At 40.2% G+C, this 27,326-nt stretch overlaps 1 protein-coding gene across 1 annotated transcript in view; it reads right to left on the bottom strand.

Annotated features, from left to right (window-relative positions):
• slc27a6 (solute carrier family 27 member 6) overlaps positions 1 to 21,661 on the bottom strand; it is a 36,032-nt gene extending 14,371 nt beyond the window's left edge. Inside the window, exons 1-5 of the mRNA XM_019272176.2 lie at positions 21,085 to 21,661; positions 17,504 to 17,713; positions 15,747 to 15,905; positions 8,916 to 9,040; positions 7,121 to 7,315 (exon numbers count right to left, since the gene is read on the bottom strand). Of these exons, the coding sequence (XP_019127721.1) occupies positions 7,121 to 7,315; positions 8,916 to 9,040; positions 15,747 to 15,905; positions 17,504 to 17,713; positions 21,085 to 21,571 (1,176 nt within the window). The 5' untranslated portion in view covers positions 21,572 to 21,661. The remainder of the gene's footprint in view (positions 1 to 7,120; positions 7,316 to 8,915; positions 9,041 to 15,746; positions 15,906 to 17,503; positions 17,714 to 21,084) is intronic.
• Between the last annotated feature and the right edge of the window lie 5,665 nt (positions 21,662 to 27,326).

Genomic DNA, 27,326 nt, shown 5'->3' with positions numbered 1-27,326 from the left:
TTAGAAGTCTCGTAACTCATGTGGATTAAGTTTGTGTTAACTAAATTAGAATGTTCCTCAGTGATTATGTTGTATAACTTCACTTTTATAACTATCTGTTATAACAGTCAGTGTGCCAACAGAAAATCTAGGCTGGGTCGAGTCAGAGTTAGAATTAATATGTAGCCACTCTTTTGTAACTCCTAAATAAACAGCGCTTCACAGGGCAGCATTGTGAGGCTAGTCCTACACAGCCCCAGGAAAGCCACTTCACGCTCCTCCTTCCTAAGTGTCTCAACGACTTGTGTAATCACCACAACTATTTTCAAGTCAACAGTTTTTACTCAGCCTCTTAACGAGTTTCAGCACGTAATAGCGTTCATGCCCTGACACAATTCTCAATTATAAAGCACTGCAATTATTGTATCATAATAAATTATATTATCTTTACTGCATAATACTAATACATCATTGACTTATTTTAAAAGTAATAGATTACAGAACAGAAAAAAGATGTATGCACTATTGTCTCAAACTTTGTCACAAACACCTTCGCTTGGATTTCTCTTGTAGGTTCAGTAAATGTCTTTATTGATCATTTATGGAATATGTGTAAACATTAAGGTCTGAAAACCTTAAATGATCCTTATACCACCACCACATTTCACAGGTGTTATAACACTGTGCCATGTGTGTCCCTCAAACATTCTTCTGGAGGACACTTACTACGAATTACCTGACCTGACAGATGTCCTCTAACCTGTTTACCTCTCACCCCCCACTCACTACAGTTAACCATGTGACCTTGAGTGGTGAATAATCAGTCTGGCACACTGCGTCTGCCACATGATGTGTCTGATTGAACCATGACCCTCTGTTACTAGATGACCTGCTCTACCAGCTGCCACAGCTGCTACAGTACACAAGTATTATCGTAAAATAAGTACTTTAGTGTAGTAAAATGGTCCCAGCCCGTGTTTTACTATTCTATCTGTTGTTAATATTACATCAATGCATTCATGCAAGTTTATTCATGTTTAAGGTTTAAGGTCAGTTTATGGTATGGTTATTAGAGGAAAGTGTGTATTGGATATATAGTTTATATCGCAGCACAACCCAAAAATATTTAAATTCATTTAGAAGCACAACTTCATCTGAAGGCCAGAAGCAACACTGTGGTCATTACTAACACACTGAGTCTGTCAGTGAAAATGGTCTGATGCAGAAGGAAATGTGAGAACACTGCTGTATGAGAAGCTACAAACTGAGCCCCAGAAACTGAGCTGGCTCACCATCAAGTTTCTTTCTTACAAAGATGAACTAAACTCACACATTTCTGAAACCACAAATGTTTTCCATAGTCTGTCTATGTACTAATCCTAAGAGCAGCCAGGGAGTGAGGGGGACGCTGGCTACTCACCCACCCTCACAGAAATCACATTTCTGCAAGAGCAGTCACAAAAAAACATCCTCAGACAACACTCTGATGAAACTGGCTCTCATGAGGACTGCTCCAGGAAATGAAGACCAAGAGTTAGCTCTGCTGCAGAGAGTTCTTCAGTTACTATGCTCAGAATCACCAATGAACAGCACCTCAGATTAGAGCCCATCAATGCTTCACAGAGTTCAAGTAGCGAAAACACCTCAACATCAGCTGTTCAGAGGAGACTGGGATCACACCTTCATGGTCTGAATTACTGTAAAACACCACGAGTGAGGGAGACAACAAGAAGAAGAAGAGAGCTGTTTGGACCAAGAAACACAGAGAATGGACATTGCTAGTGGAAATTTAGACTTTTACCTGTGAGTCCAAATCGGAAAAAAGGTAAACAAAGTGATGATTGCTGCATCGTGCTGCAAAGATGAACTAAACCTTCTGAGTACAAATTTCTCATGTCTGTAGCTAGTACACGGAACTTTTCCCAGTAGGAACATGTTCTAGCCATGAAGCAGCAGTCAGGGGGTGGAGGGGATGTTGGCTGCATTACAAACTCATTGTACACCCACCCTCACAGAAAGCACAGATATTAGAAATCATGGTACCAGTGGCTTCTGCACACATTTTGTGTTTAGTCTGACCCTGACTGTCTGAGCTGTATGTTTTACTCATTAGCTCTGTTTGTACATTAAGGAGTTAAGGCAGCTGGATAGATTCAGCATGCATAACTATTATAATTAGATCTAATCATTATTAGTCTTTCAGCCTGAATAATTTATGTTGGACTCATGTCAACAAGACATTTTAACTGAAATGCTGTATGCAGACTGAAGCTGAGAAACCTGCTGCTTCACGACACGGCATTCCTCAACACACACACACACACACACACACACACACACACACACACACACACACACACACACACACACACACACACACAACGGTGTCATAAGTGTACTGGCAGGATGTCAATAATTAATTTCTTGGGAGTATTTCTTGGAAAGTGTAGCAGATGTGTGCACGCAGTCCCATGCTTTTCTAAACATTCGTCGACAATAACTCAACATTCATTCAAAATAATTCAGAATGAGACAGTTCAGGATAAATATAACACGTGCCTGTGTACATAATACTTTAGAGGAGGTTTTTATCACATCTGTAACTCACATTCATGTTCCTGACTGCTTTTAATTGAGTCTGTGGACTCTTAGGTAGATCTCATTTTGGTCTTGATCTCATTTCAGTATTGTTCTTGGAGTTACTGTGAGTCAAGTCTATCAAGCACTCACCGTAGATGAAGTTGGAGCGGCCACCGTCCCGATCTTGCCGAGGTGATTCATGAAACAAAGGTTTCCCTCCGTGGAGCCTACACCTCGCACATTTTAATGTTTCCAAAGCGATTCTGGAAGTCCCCGCAGACGTCCTGCCGCCGCCCGTTCCCAACACCCATCCGTACCTTATGGACTTTATCCACCTCCGTCTGATGGAGGGAGAGGATGTGATAACAGTGATGTAAGAATTGTAATACATATTATAATATCTGTTTATGCATGAGGTTTCAAACTGCAGATCTCAAGATGAAAAATAAGTAAACCACAAAAGACAGTGAATCTGTCACAACAAAGCAACACACACACACACACACACACACACACACACACATTCCAGTAGTCTCCATTATACCAAAGACTGCATAATACAATGTGCTGCTCTCATACTACAGAAAGCCTAAAGACACAAATCACTTCTGACTTTTATGATGCCACTGTAGGACCGTTACTGTGCCATGAAACTTCAACACTCTGTGGCTTGGAGGCAGAGCGGTCGTCCGCTAATCAGATGATCGGCTGGTTCGATCCCCGGCTCCTCCATCTGCATGTCGAAGTGTCCTTGGGCAAGATACTGAACCCCAAATTGCTCCTGAGGCTGTGCCTTATATGAATGTGTATGAATGGTTAGCTCCTATAACTGAGCAGTTGGCACTAATTGTATATTAATAATTAAGTTTCCAGAATTATGTTGGACTTCTTGGATGACATGTGCTCATTGGTCAGATCTGGGGGCCCTTATAGATTCTCTGTTTTGGTCATTTAGTCTAGGGAGCTGCTCTATCAAAGGGAGACATGGTGTATGTGCTCACAGTGTTGTCTCCTAAGACAACTTAACCCAGTTCTGGTTCTGGAGGCAGACTCCCTCTCCACATTTAAGGTAGCAGACATTGCGGATGCTATCAGCAGTTTGTTCTTGGTCATGCACTCTTGATCTTGCCAGGTGCGTTCGTGTCCCAGTGATGAGTTCCATGGTGTTTGCCATGTTTGCACATTGATCACATCACATAACGACAGCACTGCAGTTTTATCACACATGCTTGCGTGCACACACTGACCTTTGAAAAGGTGCTTCTGTGCTGTATCGTCTTTAATTTGCCAATCAGTGGTGCGGACCGTCAAGCCAGCCTTCCACCCACACAGCCAAATACAGAGGCAGAGTGGACAAAGAGGACTTTGAGTCCAGCCTGAAGAAGGAACGAGCTCTGACCTCACACTGCGTGTGTGCATGTGCATTCCCCTCTGTGATCATCCCCACCACCGTTGTGTCATCAGCAAATTTCACAATGATGTTCTCAGGGTGGGTGGGTCTGCAGTCATGTGTGTATAGTGAGTAGAGGAGAGGGCTCAGGACGCAGCCTTGGGGCGAGCCGGTGCTGAGCGGCTAGTAGATTTTGCTGACAATGTCAATGCATTTTACTTGTATTTCATTTTTTACTACAGTGTTGCTGATAACTGATGTAGAAGAACTTTTCTCTGTAACAAGTTCTTTATTGTCTTTTACATCATAAAAATAATCAGTAATGCTACATAAATATATCAAGTATCCCCCTGAACTACTTCATGCTGTCATAGATATTATGTTACTTTTCCTCCCACAAACCTCAGCTGTCCTCTGAAGTCTTTAGAAGTCTGTAACTCATTGTGGATTAAGTTTGTGTTAACTAAATTAGAATGTGTCCTCAGTGATTATGTTGTATAACTTCACTTTTATAACTATCTGTTATAACAGTCAGTGTGCCAACAGAAAGATCTAGGCTGAGGTCAGAGATTAGAACTTAATACATGTAGCCACTCTTTTGTAACTCCTAAATAAACAGCAGCTTCACAGGGCAGCATTAGTGAGGCTAAGTCCTACAACAGCACCAGGAAAGCCACTTCACTGCTCCTCCTTCCTAAGTGTCTCAACAGACTTGTGTAATCACCACAACTAATTATTCAAGTCAACAGTTTTTACTCAGCCTCTTAACGAGTTTCAGCAGCGTAATAGCGTTCATGCCCTGACACATTATTCTCAATTATAAAGCACTGCAATTATTGTAATCATAATAAATTATATTATCTTTACTGCATAATACTAATACATCATTGACTTATTTTAAAAGTAATAGATTACAGAAACAGAAAAAGATGTATGCACTATTGTCTCAAACTTTGTCACAAACACCTTCGCTTGGATTTCTCTTGTAGGTTCCAGTTAAATGTCTTTATTGATCATTTATGGAATATGTAGTAAACATTAAGGTCTGAAAACCTTAAATGATCCTTATACCACCACCACATTTCACAGGTGTTATAACACTGTGCCATGTGTGTCCCTCAAACATTCTTCTGGAGGACACTTACTACGAATAATACCTGACCTGACAGATGTCCTCTAACCTGTTTACCTCTCACCCCACCACTCACTACAGTTAACCATGTGACCTTGAGTGGTTGAATTCAAGTCTGGCACACTGCGTCTGCCACATGATGTGTCTGATTGAACCAGTGACCCTCTGATTACTAGATGACCTGCTCTACCAGCTGCCACAGCTGCTACAGTACACAAGTATTATCGTAAAATAAGTACTTTAGTGTAGTAAAATGGTCCCAGCCAGTGTTTTACTATTCTATCTGTTGTTAATATTACATCAATGCATTCATGCAAGTTTATTCATGTTTAAGGTTTAAGGTCAAGTTTATGGTATGGTATTTTAGAGGAAATGTGTGTATTAGGATATATAGTTTATATCGCAGCACAACCCAAAAATATTTAAATATCATTTAGAAGCCAAACTTCATCTGAAGGCCAGAAGCAACACTGTGGTCATTACTAACACACATGAGTCTGTCAGTGAAAATGGTCTGATGCAGAAGGAAATGTGAGAACACTGCTGTATGAGAAGCTACAAACTGAGCCCCAGAAAACTGAGCTGGCTCACCATCAAGTTTCTTTCTTACAAAGATGAACTAAACTCACACATTTCTGAAAGCCACAAATGTTTTCCAATAGTCTGTCTATGTACTAATCCTAAGAGCAGCCAGGGAGTGAGGGGGACGCTGGCTACTCACCCACCCTCACAGAAATCACATTTCTGCAAGAGCAGTCACAAAAAACATCACTCAGACAACACTCTGATGAAACTGGCTCTCATGAGGACTGCTCCAGGAAATGAAGACCAAGAGTTAGCTCTGCTGCAGAGAAGTTCATTACAGTTACTATGCTCAGAAATCACCAATGAACAGCACCTCAGATTAGAGCCCACATCAATGCTTCACAGAGTTCAAGTAGCAGAAACACCTCAACATCAGCTGTTCAGAGGAGACTGGGAATCACACCTTCATGGTCTGAATTACTGTAGAAGACACCACGAGTGAGGGAGACAACAAGAAGAAGAAGAGAGCTGTTTGGACCAAGAAACACAGAGAATGGACATTAGACTAGTGGAAATTTAGACTTTTACCTGATGAGTCCAAATCGGAAAAAAGGTAAACAAAGTGATGGATTGCTGCATCGTGCTGCAAAGATGAACTAAACCTTCTGAGTACAAATTTCTCATAGTCTGTAGCTAGTACACGGAACTTTTCCCAGTAGGAACATGTTCTAGCCATGAAAGCAGCAGTCAGGGGGTGGAGGGGATGTTGGCTGCATTACAAACTCATTGTACACCCACCCTCACAGAAAGCACAGAATATTAGAAATCATGGTACCAGTGGCTTCTGCACACATTTTGTGTTTTAGTCTGACCCTGACTGTCTGAGCTGTATGTTTTACATTCATTAGCTCTGTATTGTACATTAAGGAGTTAAGGCAGCTGGATAGATTCAGCATGCATAACTATTATAATTAGATCTAATCATTATTAGTCTTTCAGCCTGAATAATTTATGTTGGACTCATGTCAACAAGACATTTTAACTGAAATGCTGTATGCAGACTGAAGCTGAGAAACACTGCTGCTTCACGACACGGCATTCCTCAACACACACACACACACACACACACACACACACACACACACACACACACACACACAACGGTGTCATAAGTGTACTGGCAAGGATGTCAATAATTAATTTCTTGGGAGTATTTCTTGGAAAGTGTAATGCAGATGTGTGCACGCAGTCCCATGCTTTCTATAAACATTCGTCGACAAATAACTCAACATTCATTCAAAATAATTCAGAATGAGACAGTTCAGGATAAATATAACACGTGCCTGTGTACATAATACTTTAGAGGCAGGTTTTTATCACATCTGTAACTCACATTCATGTTCCTGACTGCTTTTAATTAGTCTGTGGACTCTTAGGTAGATCTCATTTTGGTCTTGATCTCATTTCAGTATTGTTCTTGGAGTTACTGTGAGTCAAGTCTATCAAGCACTCACCCTGTAGATGAAGTTGGAGCGGCCCACAGTCCCGATCTTGCCGAGGTGATTCATGAAACAAAGGTTTCCCTCAGTGGAGCCATACACCTCGCACATTTTAATGTTTCCAAAGCGATTCTGGAAGTCCCGCCAGACGTCCTGCCGCAGCCCGTTCCCAACACCCATCCGTACCTTATGGACTTTATCCACCTCCGTCTGATGGAGGGAGAAGGATGTGATAACAGTGATGTAAGAATATGTAAGTACATATTATAATATACTGTTTATGCAATGAGGTTTCAAACTGCAGATCTCAAGAATGAAAAATAAGTAAACCACAAAAGACAGTGAATCTGTCACAACAAAAGCAACACACACACACACACACACACACACACACACACACACATTCCAGTAGTCTCCATTATACCAAAGACTGCATAATACAATGTGCTGCTCTCATACTACAGAAAGCCTAAAGACACAAATCACTTCTGACTTTTATGATGCCACTGTAGGACCGTTACTGTGCCATGAAACATTCAACACTCTGTGGCTTGGAGGCAGAGCGGGTCGTCCGCTAATCAGATGATCGGCGGTTCGATCCCCGGCTCCTCCAGTCTGCATGTCGAAGTGTCCTTGGGCAAGATACTGAACCCCAAATTGCTCCTGAAGGCTGTGCCTTATATGAATGTGTATGAATGGTTAGCTCCTATAACTGAGCAGTTGGCACTAATTGTATATTAATAATATAAGTTTCCAGAATTATGTTGGACTTCTTGGATGACATGTGCATCATTGGTCAGATCTGGGGGCCCTTATAGATTCTCTGTTTTGGTCATTTAGTCTAGGGAGCTGCTCTATCAAAGGGAGACATGGTGTGTATGTGCTCACAGTGTTGTCTCCTAAGACAACTTAACCCAGTTCTGGTTCTGGAGGCAGACTCCCTCTCCACATTTAAGAGTAGCAGACATTGCGGATGCTATCAGCAGTTTGTTCTTGGTCACTGCACTCTTGATCTTGCCAGGTGCGTTCGTGTCCTCAGTGATGAGTTCCATGGTGTTTGCCATGTTTGCACATTGATCACATCACATAACGACAGCACACATGCAGTATTTATCACACATGCTTGCGTGCACACACTGACCCTTTGAAAAGGTGCTTCTGTGCTGTATACGTCTTTAATTTGCCAATCAGTGGTGCGGACAGTCAAGGCCAGCCTTCCACCCACACAGCCAAATAACAGAGGCAGAGTGGACAAAGAGGACTTTGAGTCCAGCCTGAAGAAGGAACGAGCTCTGACCTCACACTGCGTGTGTGCATGTGCATGTCTATGTGTCCACTATAGGGGGACGCAAACACTAAAACAAAGACCCTGCCTGTTTTTCTGCCACAGTTATGCACAATGTTACTCGAATGATTCAGAAGAAGCAGTGAGTGTAAAGGACTCTTTCTGCAATGGAAAAAGTCTGCCTGCTGTACAGAGCACTGATGCTGCTGAACACTGCCAGACTCAAACTCACTCGCTCTGTCATTCATAGAGTAGTAATGTATGTTGACGAACTGGACCTGTTTTGTAGCCTGCTGTGAATAACAAGTCAACAAGTTGTAAAGTCATCTTGAGTATAGGATAGTGCATTAGAATCAATTCAGAATCAAAATGAGGGAACAAGACATGTGAGGCAGGTGAGGCAGAGGGCACGTGACTGAAGTGACTTTAATATATGAGACGATGTCTATTTTGTGCCAGTTTTGTCAGTACAACATTATTTAGGATGGTATTAATGTTTGTGCCTGAACACAAACATAGGATTACCTTTGGCTGGTTGCAGAGATATCTGCAGAGCTCTCCAATATACTGGAAAATAGTCACGTCATGTTTTCTGCAGTCATTCCAGAACTGGGAGGCTGAGAACTTCTTCTTTAAGACACAGGTGGCACCTGTGATGAAACACACAACAACAGCATTACATTCAAGTAAACTTCAGTTTTTAAAAGTTTGCTCTTTGGACCAAACATGTCACCTCTGTAAAGAATAACCTTTTTCAATGCCACACGTGTTCTCAAAGAGTCATCTCTGTACTCGTACCTTTATATCAGTCTTAGAGAGATACGTTTGTTGAGCGACAACACCCCCAGTCCTTGTCTGGTACAAAAATGCCCTTTACAGTTAGGCCAATGATAATCTAAGGTTCTTCACTCTGAATTAGCCAAACTGAATGAGTATCTTTGTACCGACAGTCACATGTAGGTTTACAGCCAGAGTTTTGTCCTGCTAACAAACATGTGACAGCCAGGACGAATCCCTCTCCTGCAGACATTCATACAAAAAAAAAAACAGAACTTTGAAAGATGTCTGTTAAATTTTGTTAAGTCAGAATCCGGATGTCTGATATCAGTTTAAAGGAAATGCTTCTTTTTACATTTCTATTTGAAATATTGAACTTACAGTATCATTTGTCTATGTATTCATCCTAACTCTAACCTTTAATTGTCTATAAAAAGATAAAAGCAGCAAACTCTTATGTTCCCTCGCCTCTGTGGTTACACCAGTTATCTGAGTTCCCTTACCTACCAAATCCCATTTTAACCCCCCTACTAGCCCCATGTGGAGAGTTTACACAGTCTTAAAGGTCTAATGGTTAAATGTGACGAACATGTACAAAGTACATCTTCACCAAGGTTTGTTAGCACAACTGTTGGAAGGTTGTTGAACGTTGTCAACTTTGGTAGCAGTTGGAACAAACACAGAAAACAAGCTTTTATCAACAGGACAGCTGATGTAACTAGAACATTACTTTTAAACTCGTGAAAAATTAGCTACTGAAACATGCACACACAGTTCACTATGTTTAATACTATTGAAACGTTACAATTTCTATAAAACACAACAACAATGACCTAGAAATAATGATAATATTCTCCATAATAGTCCACTGTATCCACTTCCTTCTCTAAGCCTCTCATTAAGCTGCTAGTTGAAGTGAAACAGGGTCCTCAAAGGGGTCACATAGTTTGGCAGTTACACTTTGGTCAGTGGACACTGTCTGCATACCTGAATAGGACTCTGTGTATGACACGTCTTTATATCATCATATAACAAACAGTCCATCAGAGATCATTTTGTGTCAGAGCCCAGAACTGCAGAACTAATCCTTTAAGTTCAGAAGATAATCAATCACAGTACACAGTAATCCTGATTTCTATTCTTCTCTATGATTTATCCTTTTTTGCTCTGTTACATGTTTCTGTGTCAGGGATAGAAATGATCCTAGACTCCCCTCCGATAAGATTCACAGAATCCATGATCTTTCTTTTTCTAAAGTCACTATATGTATCAATCAAGTACAGTTTCATAATTAAGATTTTGAATGACATGAAAATATTTGATTTATATTAAATTAATATTACATTTAAACCAACATTTGTGCAGAAAGGAAACTGCTAATTAAATTATGTTTTAATTATTCTCTCTGTTGACATATTGGCATGTTTTAACTTGAGAGGTTGTTGTTCAGTATATGGACCCTCTTACTGCAATAATACCAAATATAATACTGCGTTTAAAAGGACCAGTGTGTCAGCTTTAGGGGGCTCTATTTACAGAATGTAATATTCATAACGATGTTTTCATGACCTATAATCACCTGAAAAGGCTATTATTTTAGAAGCAGAGGTCTCCTTCGGCTCAGAGACACAGTTCTGGCAAGGTTAGAAACTTCAATTGATAAAGAGTCAATTATGAAACTCATAGATAAATATCCTGCTCAAAATCTTACATAATAAACACTTCATAAGTTCCATTTATGGGATGACCAGCTGAGAAAGATTTTGAGGTGAAAACTTCAACCAGTGCATCACATGTTCAGCCACATGTTGTTTTGTGATGAAGAGTAGACTTAAGACTTTCCTTTTTGATAAAGCCTATAGTTAGGGCTGACTCAGGTCATCCCTTAGTTATGCTGCCATAGGATTAGACTTCCAGGGGACTCTCTCTCTGTCTCTTTCAGGGTTATGTCTAGTCAGGCACGATATTGGTTAAAGATGCAGTCACATCTCCCTTTACTGAAATATCTCTCTCTCTCTCTCTCTCTCTCTGGACATATCTCATTAATGCATGTTACTAACTAAACTTCCCTGGAGTTTCTGTGCTCTGTCGTCCAGCAGATTCTCGTGGATTGGTCCTGCATGACGTCCACTACATATATTATTACTGTCATTATTGCTACCATATCTCCATTACAGTTTATAGTTAGTTTATGATTTGCTGCTGCTGTGCATCTGTGTCTCTCTATCACAGGTTCCACTGCTACTGTAATCATTTTATCATTCATTGTGATTCATTGTCATTTTATCATTCATTGTAATTCATTGTCATTTTATCATTCATTGTAATTGTACAATATGTTTGTGTTGATTTGTTCTGTACACGTGACATCCATTGCACGTCTGTCCGTCCTGGGAGAGGGATCCCTCCTCTGTGGCTCTTCCTGAGGTTTCTTCCACCTTTTTTCCCTGTTAAAGGTTTTTTGTGGGCAAGTTTTTCCTCACTCGAACCGAGGGTCTAAGGACAGAGGGTGTCACTCCCTGTACAGATTGTAAAGCCCTCTGAGGCAAATGTACTTTGTGACATACACAAATAAGATTTAATTTGATTTGATTTGATTTGATGAATGTGTGATGTGTGTGATGAATAGAACAGAGGTCATCTCTATACAGAGGTATCTGCATATGAATGCATATATATGAATATACAGTATATATCAAATCAAATCAAATCAAATCAATTTTATTTATATAGCCCAAAGTCACAAAGTACATTTGCCTCAGAGTTAATTGATTGGTTGCATCAGGCTTGATCGATAAATATAATTGGGTGTCGTCAGCATAACAATGAAAATTGATAGAGTGATTCCTAATAATGTTCCCTAAAGGAAGCATATATAAACTGAATAGAAGTGGTCCAAGTACAGAACCTTGTGGGACTCCATGACAAACTTTGGTCTGCATGGAGGATTCATCATTGACGTGAACAAACTGAGATCGATCTAAAAAATACGATTTAAACCATTTAAACCCTTTGATGCCAATTCGATGTTCCAGTCTCTGTAAAAGAATTTGATGGTCAATGGTGTCAAATGCAGCACTAAGATCTAACAGGACAAGTACAGAGATGAGTCCTTTGTCTGATGCCATTAGGAGGTCATTTGTAACTTTGACTAATGCAGTCTCTGTGCTATGATGCACTCTAAATCCTGACTGGAAATCCTCAAATAGACTATTGTTATGGAGAAAGTCACACAGCTGATTAGCTACAGCTTTCTCAAGTATCTTAGACAGAAAGAGAAGGTTTGATATCGGTCTGTAGTTGGCTAAGACCTCTGGGTCTAGAGTGGGCTTTTTAAGAAGAGGTTTAATTACAGCTACCTTAAAGGACTGTGGTACATATCCTGATAATAAAGACAGATTAATCATATCCAATAACGAATTACTAGCTACAGGTAAAACATCCTTGAGCAGCCTGGTTGGGATGGAGTCTAAGAGACAGGTTGATGGCTTAGCTGCAGAAATGATTAAAGTTATTTGATGAAGGTCGATGGGAGAAAAACAGTCTAAATACATAACAGGTTTTACAGCTGTTTCAAAAATTGCTGTATCAGAATGCAGATCAATGCCTGTTGAGGGCAAGAGGTGATGGATTTTGTCTCTAATAGTTATAATCTTATCATTAAAGAAGATCATGAAGTCATTACTACTTAGACCTAAAGGAATAGATGGTTCAGTAGAGCTGTGATTCTCTGTTAGCCTGACTACAGTGCTGAAGAAAAACCTGGGGTTGTTCTTATTCTCCTCAATTAAAGAAGAGTAATAGGCTGCTCTGGCATTACGGAGAGCCTTCCTGTATGTTTTGAGATTATCTTGCCAGACTAGATGAGATTCTTCCAGTTTAGTGGCACGCCATTTGCGTTCAGATTTACGTGCCTCTTGCTTTAATTTACGAGTCTGCTGGCTATACCATGGTGCTAGCCTTCTTTGTTTAATTATCTTCTTTTTCAGAGGTGCAATAGAGTCTAGAGTTGTCCGTAATGAGCCTGTAATACTATCAACAAGATGGTCTATTTGTGGGTGGCTAAAGGAAGTAGACAAGTCCTCTGTTACAGTTAGACATGGCATTGAATTCAATGCTGAAGGAATCACTTCCTTAAATTTGGCTACAGCACTATCAGATAAACATCTGCTGTAGGAGTTTCTACACAAAGGCTTATAGTCCAGTAATATGAACTCAAAGGTTATTAAAAAATGGTCAGACAGAAGAGGATTCTGTGGGAAGACTATTATATTATCAATTTCAATGCCATATGAAAGAACAAGATCAAGAGTGTGGTTCAGACAATGAGTCGGTTTATTTACACTCTGACAGAAGCCAATTGAGTCTAATGGAGAGATAAACACAGTACTAAGACTATCATTGTGGTTGTCCACATGAATGTTAAAATCACCTACAATAATTACTTTATCTGTTTTAAGGATCAAGCCTGATGCAAATTCTGCAAATTCAGATAAAAATTCAGAATAAGGACCTGGAGCTCGATATACTGTAACAAATAAAATTGGCTGCGAAGTTTTCCAGGTTGGGTGAGTGAGGCTAAGAACAAGACTTTCAAATGAATTATAATTTAGTTTAGTTTTAGGATTTATTAATAGACTTGAGTCAAATATGGCTCCAACTCCACCACCTCGACCAGTACTTCGAGGAATATGAGTATTATAATGACTTGAAGGAGTGGATTCATTTAAGCTAACATATTCATCCTCCTGCAGCCAGGTTTCAGTGAGGCAAAACAAATCAATATCATAATCAGATATTAATTCATTGACTAAGACAGCTTTAGATGACAAAGACCTGATATTCAAGAGTCCACATTTAATTCTCTTATTTTGGACTGTTGGAGATGTTGATTTAATTTGTATTAAGTTTTTATGATGAACTCCTCTTCTGTTTGTTTTATCTTTAAATAATGTAGGTGGACGGGGGACAGACACAGTCTCTATACTAAAGGACTGGGTGGGCAACTGCTCTAATGGAGGCGCAGAGAGGCGTGTAAGACTGCAGCTCTGCTTCCTGGTCTCAACTCTGGGTTGTCACGGTTTTGGTCGACTAATAAACTTGGCTATGGTTCTAGATATGAGAGCTGCTCCATCCAAAGTGGGATGGATGCCGTCTCTCCTAATCAGACCAGGTTTTCCCCAGAAAGGTGTCCAATTGTCTATGAAGCCCACATCGTTTGCTGGACACCACCTCGACAGCCAGCAGTGAAATGACGACATGCGGCTAAACATGTCATCACTGGTCACATTGGGGAGGGGACCAGAGAAAACTACGGAGTCCGACATCGTTTTGGCATATTCACACACCGATGACACATTCATTTTAGTGACCTCCGATTGGCGTAACCGGGTGTCACTACCGCCGTGGTGAATAACAATCTTACTGTATTTACGTTTATCTTTAGCCAGCAGTTTAAAAAAAGATTTGATGTCGCCCGCCCTAGCCCCGGGTTGCATTTAACTATGGCCCCCGGTGTCGCTAACTTCACGTTTCTGACTATGGAGCTGCCAATGACCAGATTTGGTTTCTCAGCGGGTGTGTCGCTGAGCGGGGAAAATCTGTTAGAAACGTGGAGCGGTTGGTGGTGTACCGTGGGCTTCAGTTTGGGGCTATGCCTCCTTCGAACAGTCACCCAGCCTCCCGGCTGCTCGGGAACTACCGGGGGACGGCTAACTGAAGCTACCTGTGGCTGTACCGCACCGGCTACAGGGGACTGGCTAACTATAGCAGCTACTGACTGTTCGGTGGTGCGGTACCGTGCCTCTAACTCACTGAGCCTCGCCTCCAAAGCAACAAATAAACTACATTTATTACAAGTACCGTTATACTTGTTACCGTTACACAACGCATTGGGCAAAATGTCCAATCAGCTTCCATCTGGCGATGGTTTAGCTTTTCATAGGTAGATAACGGTTTATAGAGATTACCCAAATGTGTCTGTCTTGTCATTCTTGTGCATCAAGTTGATCTGACTGCAGAAGAGGTTTGGGCTCCAATTTTATCTGAGGTCCACTGGCTACACCGGAAGCTTAGAAATACTGGCTAGGCTGAGGCTAGATCATCAAGTGACGATAGCCGATGGGATCTGAGATTCCTCTTGAAGCTGTTAAACTAGTAGGGTTGTTGGGGTAGGTGCAGAGGGAGAGACGTGAGGCAAAGATACTGTGTGCGGTGTAAAAATCGACAGAAATCAAAGTCAAACCTGAACACACAGACATGACACACATATTTTTAGATTCAGTATGACTCCATAAACATCTGTGAATCGACTCTTTGTATTCCAGGTGTTACCTTACAATCATCAGCTTTATAAGTTTTATTCAGTAGAACAGTGGTAAAGTGACAGTTTTCTGTACATCTATGGGTACATTGCTAATAGCTAAATCTGCAACTTTGGTGCCAGTTTGACAAAATGTACAGAAATATAGGGGGAAACAACTTCTCAACAATGTTGCAGGGAGCCATGTTTATATTTCATCTGACAACATACAAAAGAGAATTAAAGGATTAGCAGGGGAAAGATTTTCAGAGGCCTACCCAGCTCGATGGTTCCTCCTATACCAATCAGTGAAGCTGCACTGTGGTAGAGAGGCAGAGGGATGTACATGACATCATCTTTAGTCGCCCCAAACGCCCAAAATCCAGCTGCTGCCTTCAAGCTCTGGAGGTGAGTGATGACGGCAGCCTTAGGAAGCCCTGTGAAAATGTAAAGACATAATACTGTGTTATATAACAATATAGCAAAATCAACAATCAAAAATCTATTTCATACTTTATTTCTGCATGAAGTGAGTACAAAGCTGTGTCCTACCTCTGTGACAGAACAATACATCATCTAATGCTGCATGTGAATAGAATTCTGATAATATTCTTATCATTTTGTGGCTGCAGGTTTATGACTCCAATAATGAAACTGAAATGCAAGTCATGTTCAATCTGTCTGTCGTCATCCTTTGAGTCCTGCCAAGACACCAATGACACTGAAGCACCAGATCCTGGCTCGCCCTCTGCGTTTCCCCGTTTAAAAAGCTCTCACTCTGTTTTAAAAGCATCCTTCAGGTCACCGATGTGCATGTGATGGAGACAGTAAAGACAGCAGAACTGGCCAAAGTCAAAGCATTACTGTTCTGACAGACAGATGACGTCCGGTAAAAACAAGTGTTTAGTGTCTCTCTGCAGAGCCTGATCTCACGCTGAATTCAGACCATCTACTTCCCAACGTATAAATGAAATGATGTGGCATGAGCGGTATTGAAGCAGATTTCACAGTTTAGCCATTAGCAACCACGACCATTTGAGTCATACACATGACATGTAAATGATTAAACACGTTTTGATGACATCACCAGCAACACTTCCCTTTTCTCAGAATGTTTCAAATGACATGAATGGCCGGCCTAAATACATTTACTGAAGGCTCTTATCTGTTCAGGGTCATGTAGTCCATCCCAGCAAGCTTTGCGCAAAAGGAGGGAAATTCTGTAGTCAAAAAAATACAGCATGTGCCTTTTCCTTGATCTCCATGGAGAATGTCATGAGGTCAGAGGAGATGAATTCATAATGACTTAAGAAGATGAAAAGATGTTATTATGGTTTTTCAAGATGATTTGGGCCTGTGCAGAATCGATCATTAATGCATGCTGGTTAGATTTGTGTACGACTCAGACTGTGTCGTTCAATTTGTTCACTTTAGGGTGGTATGATTTTTGTCTTTATATAAACGTTTTATATACAAACATTAAGTTAAATTCTGCTCACTCACTCTTTCTCTCCTCAGTTAGAACGGTGGCATTGTTAAATAAATCAAAAGTTCTGACTCATACTATCTGCTAACCCTCAGATGGATCTGACATGCACATGGTAAGAAAGGAAGCACCTTTCCTTAACAGTCAGAGAACTGGAACAATGCTTCTGATCTAAAGACTTCAGATCATTTACTCAGTTAGAAACCTTCCTGTTGTCATTGCCACAGCTATGCCTCAGTCTTTGTCCCCTGTGTCTCCTGTCGTCTCATGTGTCTCCTGTTTTTCCTGTCTATCTCTCTCTGCTTGTGTGTGTGGTCTCCCTTCCTCATCTTTCTGCTCATCAGCAATCAGCACACCTGTCACTACATACATTTTTTTCTACAATGAAGAAAATAAATAAATTAATAAAAGGAAAGTAAACTGAATGATAAGATGTGTCTATCTATCTTATAATTAAAATGAGTACAGACTGCAGGCACCGCTGACACGACATAGTCTATATGTGTATTATTAGTGTGAGTGGATCAGAGCTGTAAACAAAAGACCCACCGGTTGTCCCAGAGGTGAAGATGTAGAGGGTGGGGGATTTGAGAGAGGTGCAGACACGTAACCTGGTTGGTACAGGCTGGTCAGAGGCAGCATCAATCTTATCCAACAGGGTGTGCACGTGTCTGTGCTCACTCTGGCTCTTCATGGCCCACACCTGAATGTTGTCCTCCAGCAGGCTGCTTAGGATGCCGTCCAGAGATTCCACTAAATCTGAGATGGAGACAGGAAAAGGATGCTTTCTCTTACTCCTAATCACCCAGCTGCTCCATACTTTTAGTTTTGAGATGTCAGGAGATAGAAAGCTAATAATGTTATATGATATATGATATAATATACTAGTATACATCAATTTGTACTTTGAAAAGAGTTGTGTGACTAGTTGTCATGGATACTCCTACATACGTACATATAATCATTTCACAATACAGCACGACTTGTGACTGGGACTTTGTAAATGATTACAAATATGTATGTTTGTACAATATTTGTACAATGTACATGTGATATTTGGGTCTAAAGGCTACATCGACAAGCCTTCTCTGCAACACAAAGTAGACAAAGCGGTGTAACACTTGGTATTCTGCTGGGATGATTCAGACTATTAGCCAAGCAAGCTGCTGTGTGTACGTCTATGAATCCTATACGTCTATGGCCTATGGAGTACATCCACTATTATAATCTTGACTGGATTAAAAGTGATTTATGTTTTTTGTTGCTACAGAGACCACAAATACATGATGTGGCCCAGAAGTGGCTCTACAGCAATTAATTTTTATTTTCTAATAAATCAGCAGAGTTCAGAGGGATAATTAAATGATTATATACTTACTCATATACATATGATTTGTTTAAAGTAAAACAAAATAGATGGGAAATGTTATTTATTCTCTGATCAATAATATGGATATGTTGTGAATATGTATATTGGATGGAATATAGTATACCTGTATGTGAATATAAAGTTTACTTTTAACCCATGTTTTGTTTTATTTTGACATGTTGTGTTATTTATGTTTTCGATATTCATCATCACTCATAATTTCATGTTGAAATATTTATTCACATACACATACTGTACCCCTGGGAAAAGGAAAAGTCTCGACTCAAGAATATATATATATATATATAAAAAGAGGGATGTGAGAAATAAAGCACTGATCTTGACTCAGATTTACCGAATCATGTGCTCTGCGATGAGATTTACTCAGTAACTCACGGCCTTCACATTTCTCTCTATATGTTTTTTTCCCCCCAAATACAGAACTGTCTCTTTGCAAAGCCAACCTAAAATTGAGTTAGTTCAGATTTTGCGATAAAACTTATGTCTGGAAAACATTCAGTGAGAATCCACAGAGCCCAGCAGCTGTACAGAGGACCAATCAGAGTGCTAGAGAGAGGGTGTTTCCACAAGTACTCGAGTCTGCAGGCTCCTCTGTGGAACATCACTCTTTATCCTCACAACTGTCATACACAGAAAAACAGCTTCAGCAGAAGTCAACACGTCGTATGGGAACAGTGCTGTGTATGAGCCCACACCTACTCTGATCGCTGCCTGACTGTTCCAGCTGTTCCATGAATCGTCCTGTCCTCGGGTTGTGGTAAGGGCAGCGTCCCCAACCGACATCATGCTTATTTGGTTGAGTAGTGATCAACCAATGTGTATCGTGTCACATGGCTGCAGCATGATGAATCTTATTAACTGAAGAAACAGGACTCTTGCAGGGAAACATGGGTGGAAGCTGAAGCTGCTTTGACTAACTGTCAACCGTCCATTGTTGAATCATTAAAACAGTAAGTACTGCACATTAAAACATGATGCAACAGGAAGCTCACACTCTGATCCACAGTTTACACGCAAGTCTGAAAACAGGCAGAACGTTTAGAAGTCAGAGTTCATGTTCAGTGTTTACTAAATGAATCAAGGAGTGCCCTGCAGCTTTTATCTACCAGCCTGTGGAACGTTTCCAAAGTGTGGAAAAGGTTCACTGTGTGCCTCTGTGCACAGCAAAGTCTCCCAAAAACACAACGTACTGAGAAATGAATGAATCAATGAGCAGCAAACGGACAATGTTGGTGATATGTTATTGTATGATTTGAAGTGTTTATTATGTCAGCATGTGCTTGCCTTGCTGTTCCACTGTGACCATTTGCTGCACTTCTTCTGTGTTTTATTTCAATTTGAATCATTTCTATTCACATGTATGATTTTATACTTCTTTGTTTTAGGATGCAGACGTCTGATTGAGTTCTGGAAGACTGAAAATGACCAACAAACTACCCAAAAATAATAATCAATAAGTGGCAGTTAGTATCAGTATTATCTGACATACTGTAGCTTCATAAAATTCATTGTGTTAGCATCAGTTGCTGAGTCAGTCACCTCACTGCACCTCCAGCAGACATGACAGAGGAACATTGTCTCTTATTTCAGTCATATTTGTTTCTATGGAAGATTTTTTTTTAAATACAATAACTGTGATTTGATTTTAATGTCAAAATGTAAAACAGTTCATTCAGTTATAAATAATGTGAATAATAATTATCTGTATCCTGAGATCAGGAACAATGCAGGGAGTTAAGTCGTCAGGTCAGATACATGAGGACAACTGTAAGGTGACGTTTACAGTGAACTACTGCACTCTGATCAGTCACTTTAAAATGTCACTCAGATATTAATGTATCAATAATAATATTGATATTTTAATGATATACAGATCTACGCTGTATTTGTATATGATCGTGTTTCTAAATGGTGACTTCTCTCACTTCATCTTTCACTGTCCGTGTTCTTCAGTCTATTTTCTTTGTTTTCACTCTTTGCTCTTTGTGTTTGTCTGTCAAACAAACTGAGGCAGCAGCAGCTCAGTCTGTACAGATTTGGCTTGGGAACCTGTCTTTCCCCTCATGGGATTAATAAATATCTGCTCTATCTGTATGTACTCTATTCTCAAATGTGCTATAGAAATAACATTATTATATACTGTCATTATCATTATTATAGCTGTTATAAAATCACATATCAAGCTCAAGACATACATTTTTATTCTCTTTGCTGAATCGGACTTTCTTTCTAAGAACTATAATCAACCACACACACACACACACACAAACTTTTAATTAAATTTATGTTTCTCGCTTCATCATTTCAATTGGACTTAACTAATAATTCTTATTTTGGTGTTCACTCTGAAACTACTTTCATCTGCACTCCACGCTGTTCCCCACTACACACCTGGTGTGTGTGTGTGTGTGTGTGTCACTGTTTGCATGCATACTATACTCAGCTACTGATCGGTCGGTCCATCAGTGCATCTCTAAACGACTCCTGGTCTGACATCTGATCCACACTGACTCCCCAAAGGATCCAGGGTCAATGTCACTGACAGTGTTAAAGGAGCCAGCAGGGAGCAATGTGAAGCTGTGATACTTGTGACAATACACACAGCAGGCTTTGATTTGAAAGTTCAATAAAGCTCATTTAAAAATTAAATATCAGCCCATCAAATTATTTGATTCTAATATTAAAATGTCATTTATTCATTTGAATGACTGTGGCGCCAAGTGAGTGAAGGTGAGTTTACCTGAGCCAGTGATCAGAGTTTTGGCCCCGCAGCAGTTGAAGCAGTGTAGCAAGGATTTGTGCTTGATGTTGGTGTTGAGGAAAGCCACCGAGCATCCGACCTTCGCCAACCCGAACCAAACGCACAAGAAGTCGGGCTCGTTGCTCATCAACAAGGCAACGCAGTCTCCTCTCCTCAGGTTGACCGTGTGGAGGAAAACGTTGGCCAGCCTGTTGCTGCGCTCCTCGATGTCCCAGTAGGTGTGGATCCGTCCATCGTAGATCACAAACGGCTTGTTGGGGATCCGCTGCGCCTGCTGGATGAACCTGTCCAGGACCGTACACACGCTGGTTCTGAGCTTGAAGAGCTCCAGCTTCATTCCGTACCTGACCACCTTCAGCAGAAAGAAGAGGTCCGTCCAAAAGTTTGGGAAGCAGAGTTTCTGCAGAACATGAGCGGAGAAAAGACCCGCGATTAGAGCCGAGAGCCACCCCAGAGACAGAGCCATGTCTGCGGCTGAGAGACGGGGAGAGGACGCGCGCTGGAGACTCACTCCACACACTCTGACATGATTCACATGACAAACAGGCTGTTGTTGTGATGATGACAACGAGCCCAGGAGTGATAAGTTACACAACACAAGACCGGAACAGGACAAATACCGCTTTCAAAATAAAAGGGGGCAAATTGACAGGAAAACATACCCAGGTGCGTTCGGTTCGGAAACATGAGACGGCTGGTTCGTTTTGTTCTCTGGCTGCAGTGAGTATAGTAAAACCAACCATCAGCAAACATTCTGAAAGAAAACACTCGTATGACTCTAGTCTATGACTTATATAATATATAATAATATCTCATCTCTTCTTATAGTCTGGCTGACATATTGTCTTTCAGCATCAGCCAGGATGATTCAACCTATCAGTGTGTGATCTGACATGAACAGTTATCTAATAGTCAAATGATTTCTCTGGATTACAGGTCAGACAATAAAAAAAACACAAAGATGATCTCATGTGGATAAAATGTCTACATCAGGTTTGCATCATCATTTAGACTAGTAATGCTTTGTGGTTTTATGGTCCATTTAGTTTCATATCATCTCATACAGAATAAATGGAAATCGAACAGGAATGTAAATGTAATTTGTGTTCTGTTCATCTGTAACAGTGAAACAGAGAAAGTGTGTTCTTTGTACCGTAACATTTTTATTTTTTATTTTTTTAAACAAAATGAAATCAAAATCACACAGAAGAGTTCAAATCAAAATACACTGAACCATGAAATCAACAAACGATTTTCATTCTTTTATTTGACTGTAAATTAGAACACCATAGTTGAGTCCTTATTATCTGTTCCTTTACATGTATCTCAGACAAAACATTAATTGTCATTCACATAATAACCTTGAAATTCACCACATCCATCAGGTTAACACTGCCAACACTGCAGGACAGTGAGAGAAATACTTAACTTTATTATAACCTGTTAACTGTGCAGAGGGTGTTTCACATAACATGCAGAAGCCTTCACAGCTATGTGCTTGTAACTTCACTTTGATGCTGTCATCAGTCATCGCTCTGCTTTACCACTAGTTGTATTGTATCTTGTATTGGACACACAGTTTTGCTCATTCAGGCTCTGTCTGCTTTCAAATCTGACTCAAGAGTCAAGTTTTCAAACTGTGAATGAAGAAAAGAATGTTGTCTGACTGGTAATGTTACATTCCTGTAACACTCACACACTGTGATTTTATTTTATTGGACTGGATTAAAATCCAGAGCAGCACCTTGCACAGTAGCTATCTTCGGTGTGTGAGTGTGTGTGTTAAGGAAATGTAACATCACCAGTCAGACAGCATTCTTTTCTTCATTCACAGTTTGAAAACTTGACTCTTGAGTAAGCAAGAGTAAGTAAGTCTAGCTTTCAGCTGAACAGAGAACTGTAGCAAGTTCTGATTCCATACTGCTAACACAAATGGGCCTGGGCCATAGCTGCACCAAGCAAGTGCCAGAGGTGCTGCAGGACCCCCACCTCCAGGTGACTGAGAAAGGTTTGATTTTTCTCTAACTAACTGCAGATGAACTCTACTGACTACTAGGATAGTTCAGGGAGAGCATCAATGTAAAAAAAAATAAAAAAATAAATACATAAAATAAAATAAAATAAAGATGTAAATAAATAGTAAATAGTAATAATTTTCAATAGTTTGTCCAACCCTGTTTCCAGACAACAACATTGATGTTTGACTCTAGATGGGTCAAAATCTCTGTGCCTTTGGTTTCCTCCAATTTACATAAATCTTTTGAAATGTGGTTTGAATTTGGTGAACATGATTTTAGAAGATAGATAGATATGAGGGGATATAGGGACGAAGGTCGGAGGGAGGAGAGAACATTGTCATCAGTGGATGGAAGTTGACCGTTATTGGGAAGGCTGGATGGAACCATCTCTCCGTAGCTCTGTGTCTTAGAGACCCATGGTTCCTGTGTATAGATGAAAGACAGAAGAGAAAAGAGAGAAATAACAAAAGAAAGAGGGTTTTGGCAGGGACAAGGCATGATTAAGTACATGTGAAACGGAAATTATATGAGTTCAAGGCGTGCACCTTGTTCCTGAACCTAGTTAGAAAACTTCATTTGTTGAACAGTATGAACACACAGTTACTCTCAACAGTTTTTCACTTTGCTTATGAAGGTCTACCAAAATGTTGATATTGTTACAGTTATTACACTCACATGCTCTACAGAGTGGGTGCAGTAATGACATACTGCTATGTGTTTTTAAAAACTTTAATTCATCATTCATTTTCTGTAACCACTCCCTGATCGGGTTGCCAGTTAATCACAGGGCTGACACATAGAGACAAACAACCATTGACCTTCTGTCTGTGAGGCCAAATCTTGGCCCCCACAGACCTCATGTATGTCAGTGAGTTGATGAACACTAAAGCGTGTTGTGTTTCTGAAAAAACAAAGGAAAGTAGTCAGACAAGAAGGACTGGCTCATTGGTTTGTTCCCTGTTCCTCCAGTGTTGATCCATCCTTGATGGCTCCCATAGTGTTACACTTGAACACACGAACGCAGACACTGAGGCAGAGAAGGAAGATGGAACGAGAAGACAACCAGTATTCAGATGAACGGGTCAGACAAATGACAAAACTAATCCAAAGCAAGCAGGCCACAAACAGACAGCAGCTCCAGAAACAGTTCATAGAACAGGTAGAGCTGCACAACATGGAGAACAGGAATAGGCTGGTGAACTGGTTCTATGTGCCGGGAGAGGATGAGAAATGGGTGTGACAGCAGGTGGGGATGATTTGGGAATGTGAACAGGTGAGCAGGTGAACATGGGAGTCAGGTGACCAAGATTGGTGGCAACTTCTGATGGCATCTGGTGGACATGTGCTTAATGGCAGGTTTGGAAAGTTCCTGAGGAATGCACAAGCCTGGTGGAAGTGAAGAGTCGCTGGAGGCAGGAACAGGTCCAGACTAACTTTTATTCATGGTCCCCAGATGACATGCCACATTGGCTTTGGTCCCCTGAACTTTCCCCCAGCACCAGCAGGCCACTATATGGAAGTGGTCTTTCCATAGACATGCACAATAATCAGATAATTATGGTGGTGAAATGCACCTGACAAAGTCTCATAAACATTACTGTATTCTTTCATCATCACACACGTAAAATTGTACTAGTGACTTAAATTCAGCCCAAGAATGTGTCAGCTGCACACTTTGTACAACTCATGATTTCTTTGAAAAACGACGTTAGATGATAGAATCAGTTATACAATGTATATATGTTGATTCCAAGATGGTCTCTCTTTGACTGGCACTGTCCCTGCTAGCTGCTGTGGTTAAACTGTTACTGAAGAAACACCTTACACACCTGATCCATCCACAATCTCTAACTGATTATAGACCATTCTCTAAACTCCCATTATTTAACTGAATGAACACAGAACATGTGAACAATGAGGAAGCAACATGATCTGGTCTCTGCTCCGGAGAATGAGGTCACTTGAGAGTCAGACTAAAGTTCCGAATCAGGACCACTTTATAGGAATTTGACTCTGGTTCACTTTGCTCTCAGTTGTACAGAGTTTTACAGTGAAGTACAGTTAAAAGTGTGTATCTGTATATAAACAGCAACATTTACAACAAGTACAACCGGTTGTGTTCTGTACATGAGCTAGGTGGATATGACAGTAAATACATCTATGCACAGCAAACTAAGTGTAAACAGTGAGGATAAATAAATTAGAATGTACAGGTATTTCACAGCTTGTGTTAGCAATTGATCACAGTGACAGCCTGTGGGAAGAAACTGTTCCTATATCTGTTTGTTTTAGTGTACAGTGTTCTGTAGTGCCGGTCAGAGGGGAGAAGTTCAAATATATATATAAGATAAATCGAAGACCATCTCAAAAAAATCTAGCAAATAAATAAAAAATGTTATTTTAAAGTAGTCACTGAAAGCATATAAGATATAAACAACAACAAAGACAAAAGGCATGTCGCTGCAGAATGCTGTGGTAAGCAAAGAAGAAAAGAAGAGACTTGAGATCGTCATGGCCACAGCCGTGCCTCTATTTCTCTCCCCTGGGTTTTCCTCTGTTCCCATCTTCCCCTGTGTTTTCTGTTTGTTTCTGTGTGTTGTGTTGTGGGCATGGCCTCCCTCCACACACTACACACACTTACACACTTATCTAGACCATGTTTGTGTGCTCCAAGCATCAAGAAAAACCTGGTAATCCAGCTTCCTGCCCTGAGCTCAATGAGATGGTACCTGTAGAAACGTTTAGTCCCACAGTGAGAAGACGGATAGACCTACTGTCCAACAGAAACTTTCTCTAAATCCTCCTCCTGTATTTCTTCAGAATCTACAGATAAACTGCTAACCATGTTAAAATCCTCCACAGAAATCACAACACACCTGCAGTATTTTTAAACAGTCCATAGGCACAACATTAAAAATAAATAAAATAAAATAAAATACAGATTATTGCTGGGTTCTGCACCACGGGTCCTGGCACAGAGAACCCTGCTTCTCTGTTGTGTCCCTGTGTAATGAGTAAATCAGTGACTAATTAATATAAATGCATCCCACTTATTGTATGTGTCAATGTAATATATTACATTCCAGTGTGTATGTGTGTATGTATGTATATATGTATATATGTATATATGTATAGAAGAAGAAGAAGAAGAAGAAGAAGAAGAAGAAGAAGAAGAAAAAAGATTATCTTCACTAACTTCTTCTCAGCTTCTTTTTTTATAGGTTATTATTCATGAATTGAGTTGCACAGATTGTAAATTGTGATTTCCCTCATTTCCAAGTGACTTTCTGATAGAAGACAGAAGCAGGACCTAGAGACAGTCGTCGGAGTCCTGTATGTTGGGAAGCTCTGGATTCAGAAGCATGTGTTTCAACACTTGGATAAGTCAGTGTTTCCTATGGGAGTAAAATTGGCCGCAGTGAATATGAACGCTTTGGAAAACACAACATTGCCAAGATATTGTGCTGTAGCTCCACCTTCTGTTGAACTGAAGAATTACATAGACACGAACTGAAGACTGCAGAACACATTTTGAGAACATTTGATCTAACATGAAATTTTTTTAAATAAGATTTAAAATAATGGCTCAGTGTCTGTTATTTTTTACTTATGATATTCATGTATCTTTTTACGTGGATACATCCTGTCTCAGATAACACAGACAGTTTACGTGCTGTTGAATTGCTACTTTGGCTGAGAGGATCTGAATATAAGCCTTTAACATGTATCAAAAGAAAGAGGTAAGGGATCCTGCTGCTGATGGACATAATTTCACTTAAGAATCTAAATGTATTCATTTCATCTTGCACTAATTTGATGGTGAATGGTTTCATACAGAAGTAACACAATGAGGTAAAGAATATATTATATTTGATTTCCCTCGTTCAGTTATTTAGTTGTAATTAAATTGTACTTTTTAAAATACATTTTAGATTAGATTAAATTTTCGAGTTACTCTCAGACTTCGACAGATTAGATATAAAGGACCGAAATAAGATTCACATTCATAAAAATGCTTCAGTAATACTACCGCCCACCCAGCTCGATAACTGTGGGTTCAGACAGGGGCACCGTTCTTCAAATGGTGTAAGTAATTCAGGCCACCGTGTTGTTATCAGGCTGACACGGTCCTGCTCGTTCTCATCCACATCACTTGTTCACTGGAAGCAGCGTGAGGATTGATTTGTCTGATTGAGTGTGGAG

This window comes from Larimichthys crocea, chromosome I (assembly GCF_000972845.2).
Source record: "Larimichthys crocea isolate SSNF chromosome I, L_crocea_2.0, whole genome shotgun sequence".
Taxonomy (NCBI): Eukaryota; Metazoa; Chordata; class Actinopteri; family Sciaenidae; genus Larimichthys; species Larimichthys crocea.
The sequence above is the reverse complement of the archived record's forward strand: the minus strand, read 5'-3'. Positions and strand labels throughout refer to the sequence as shown.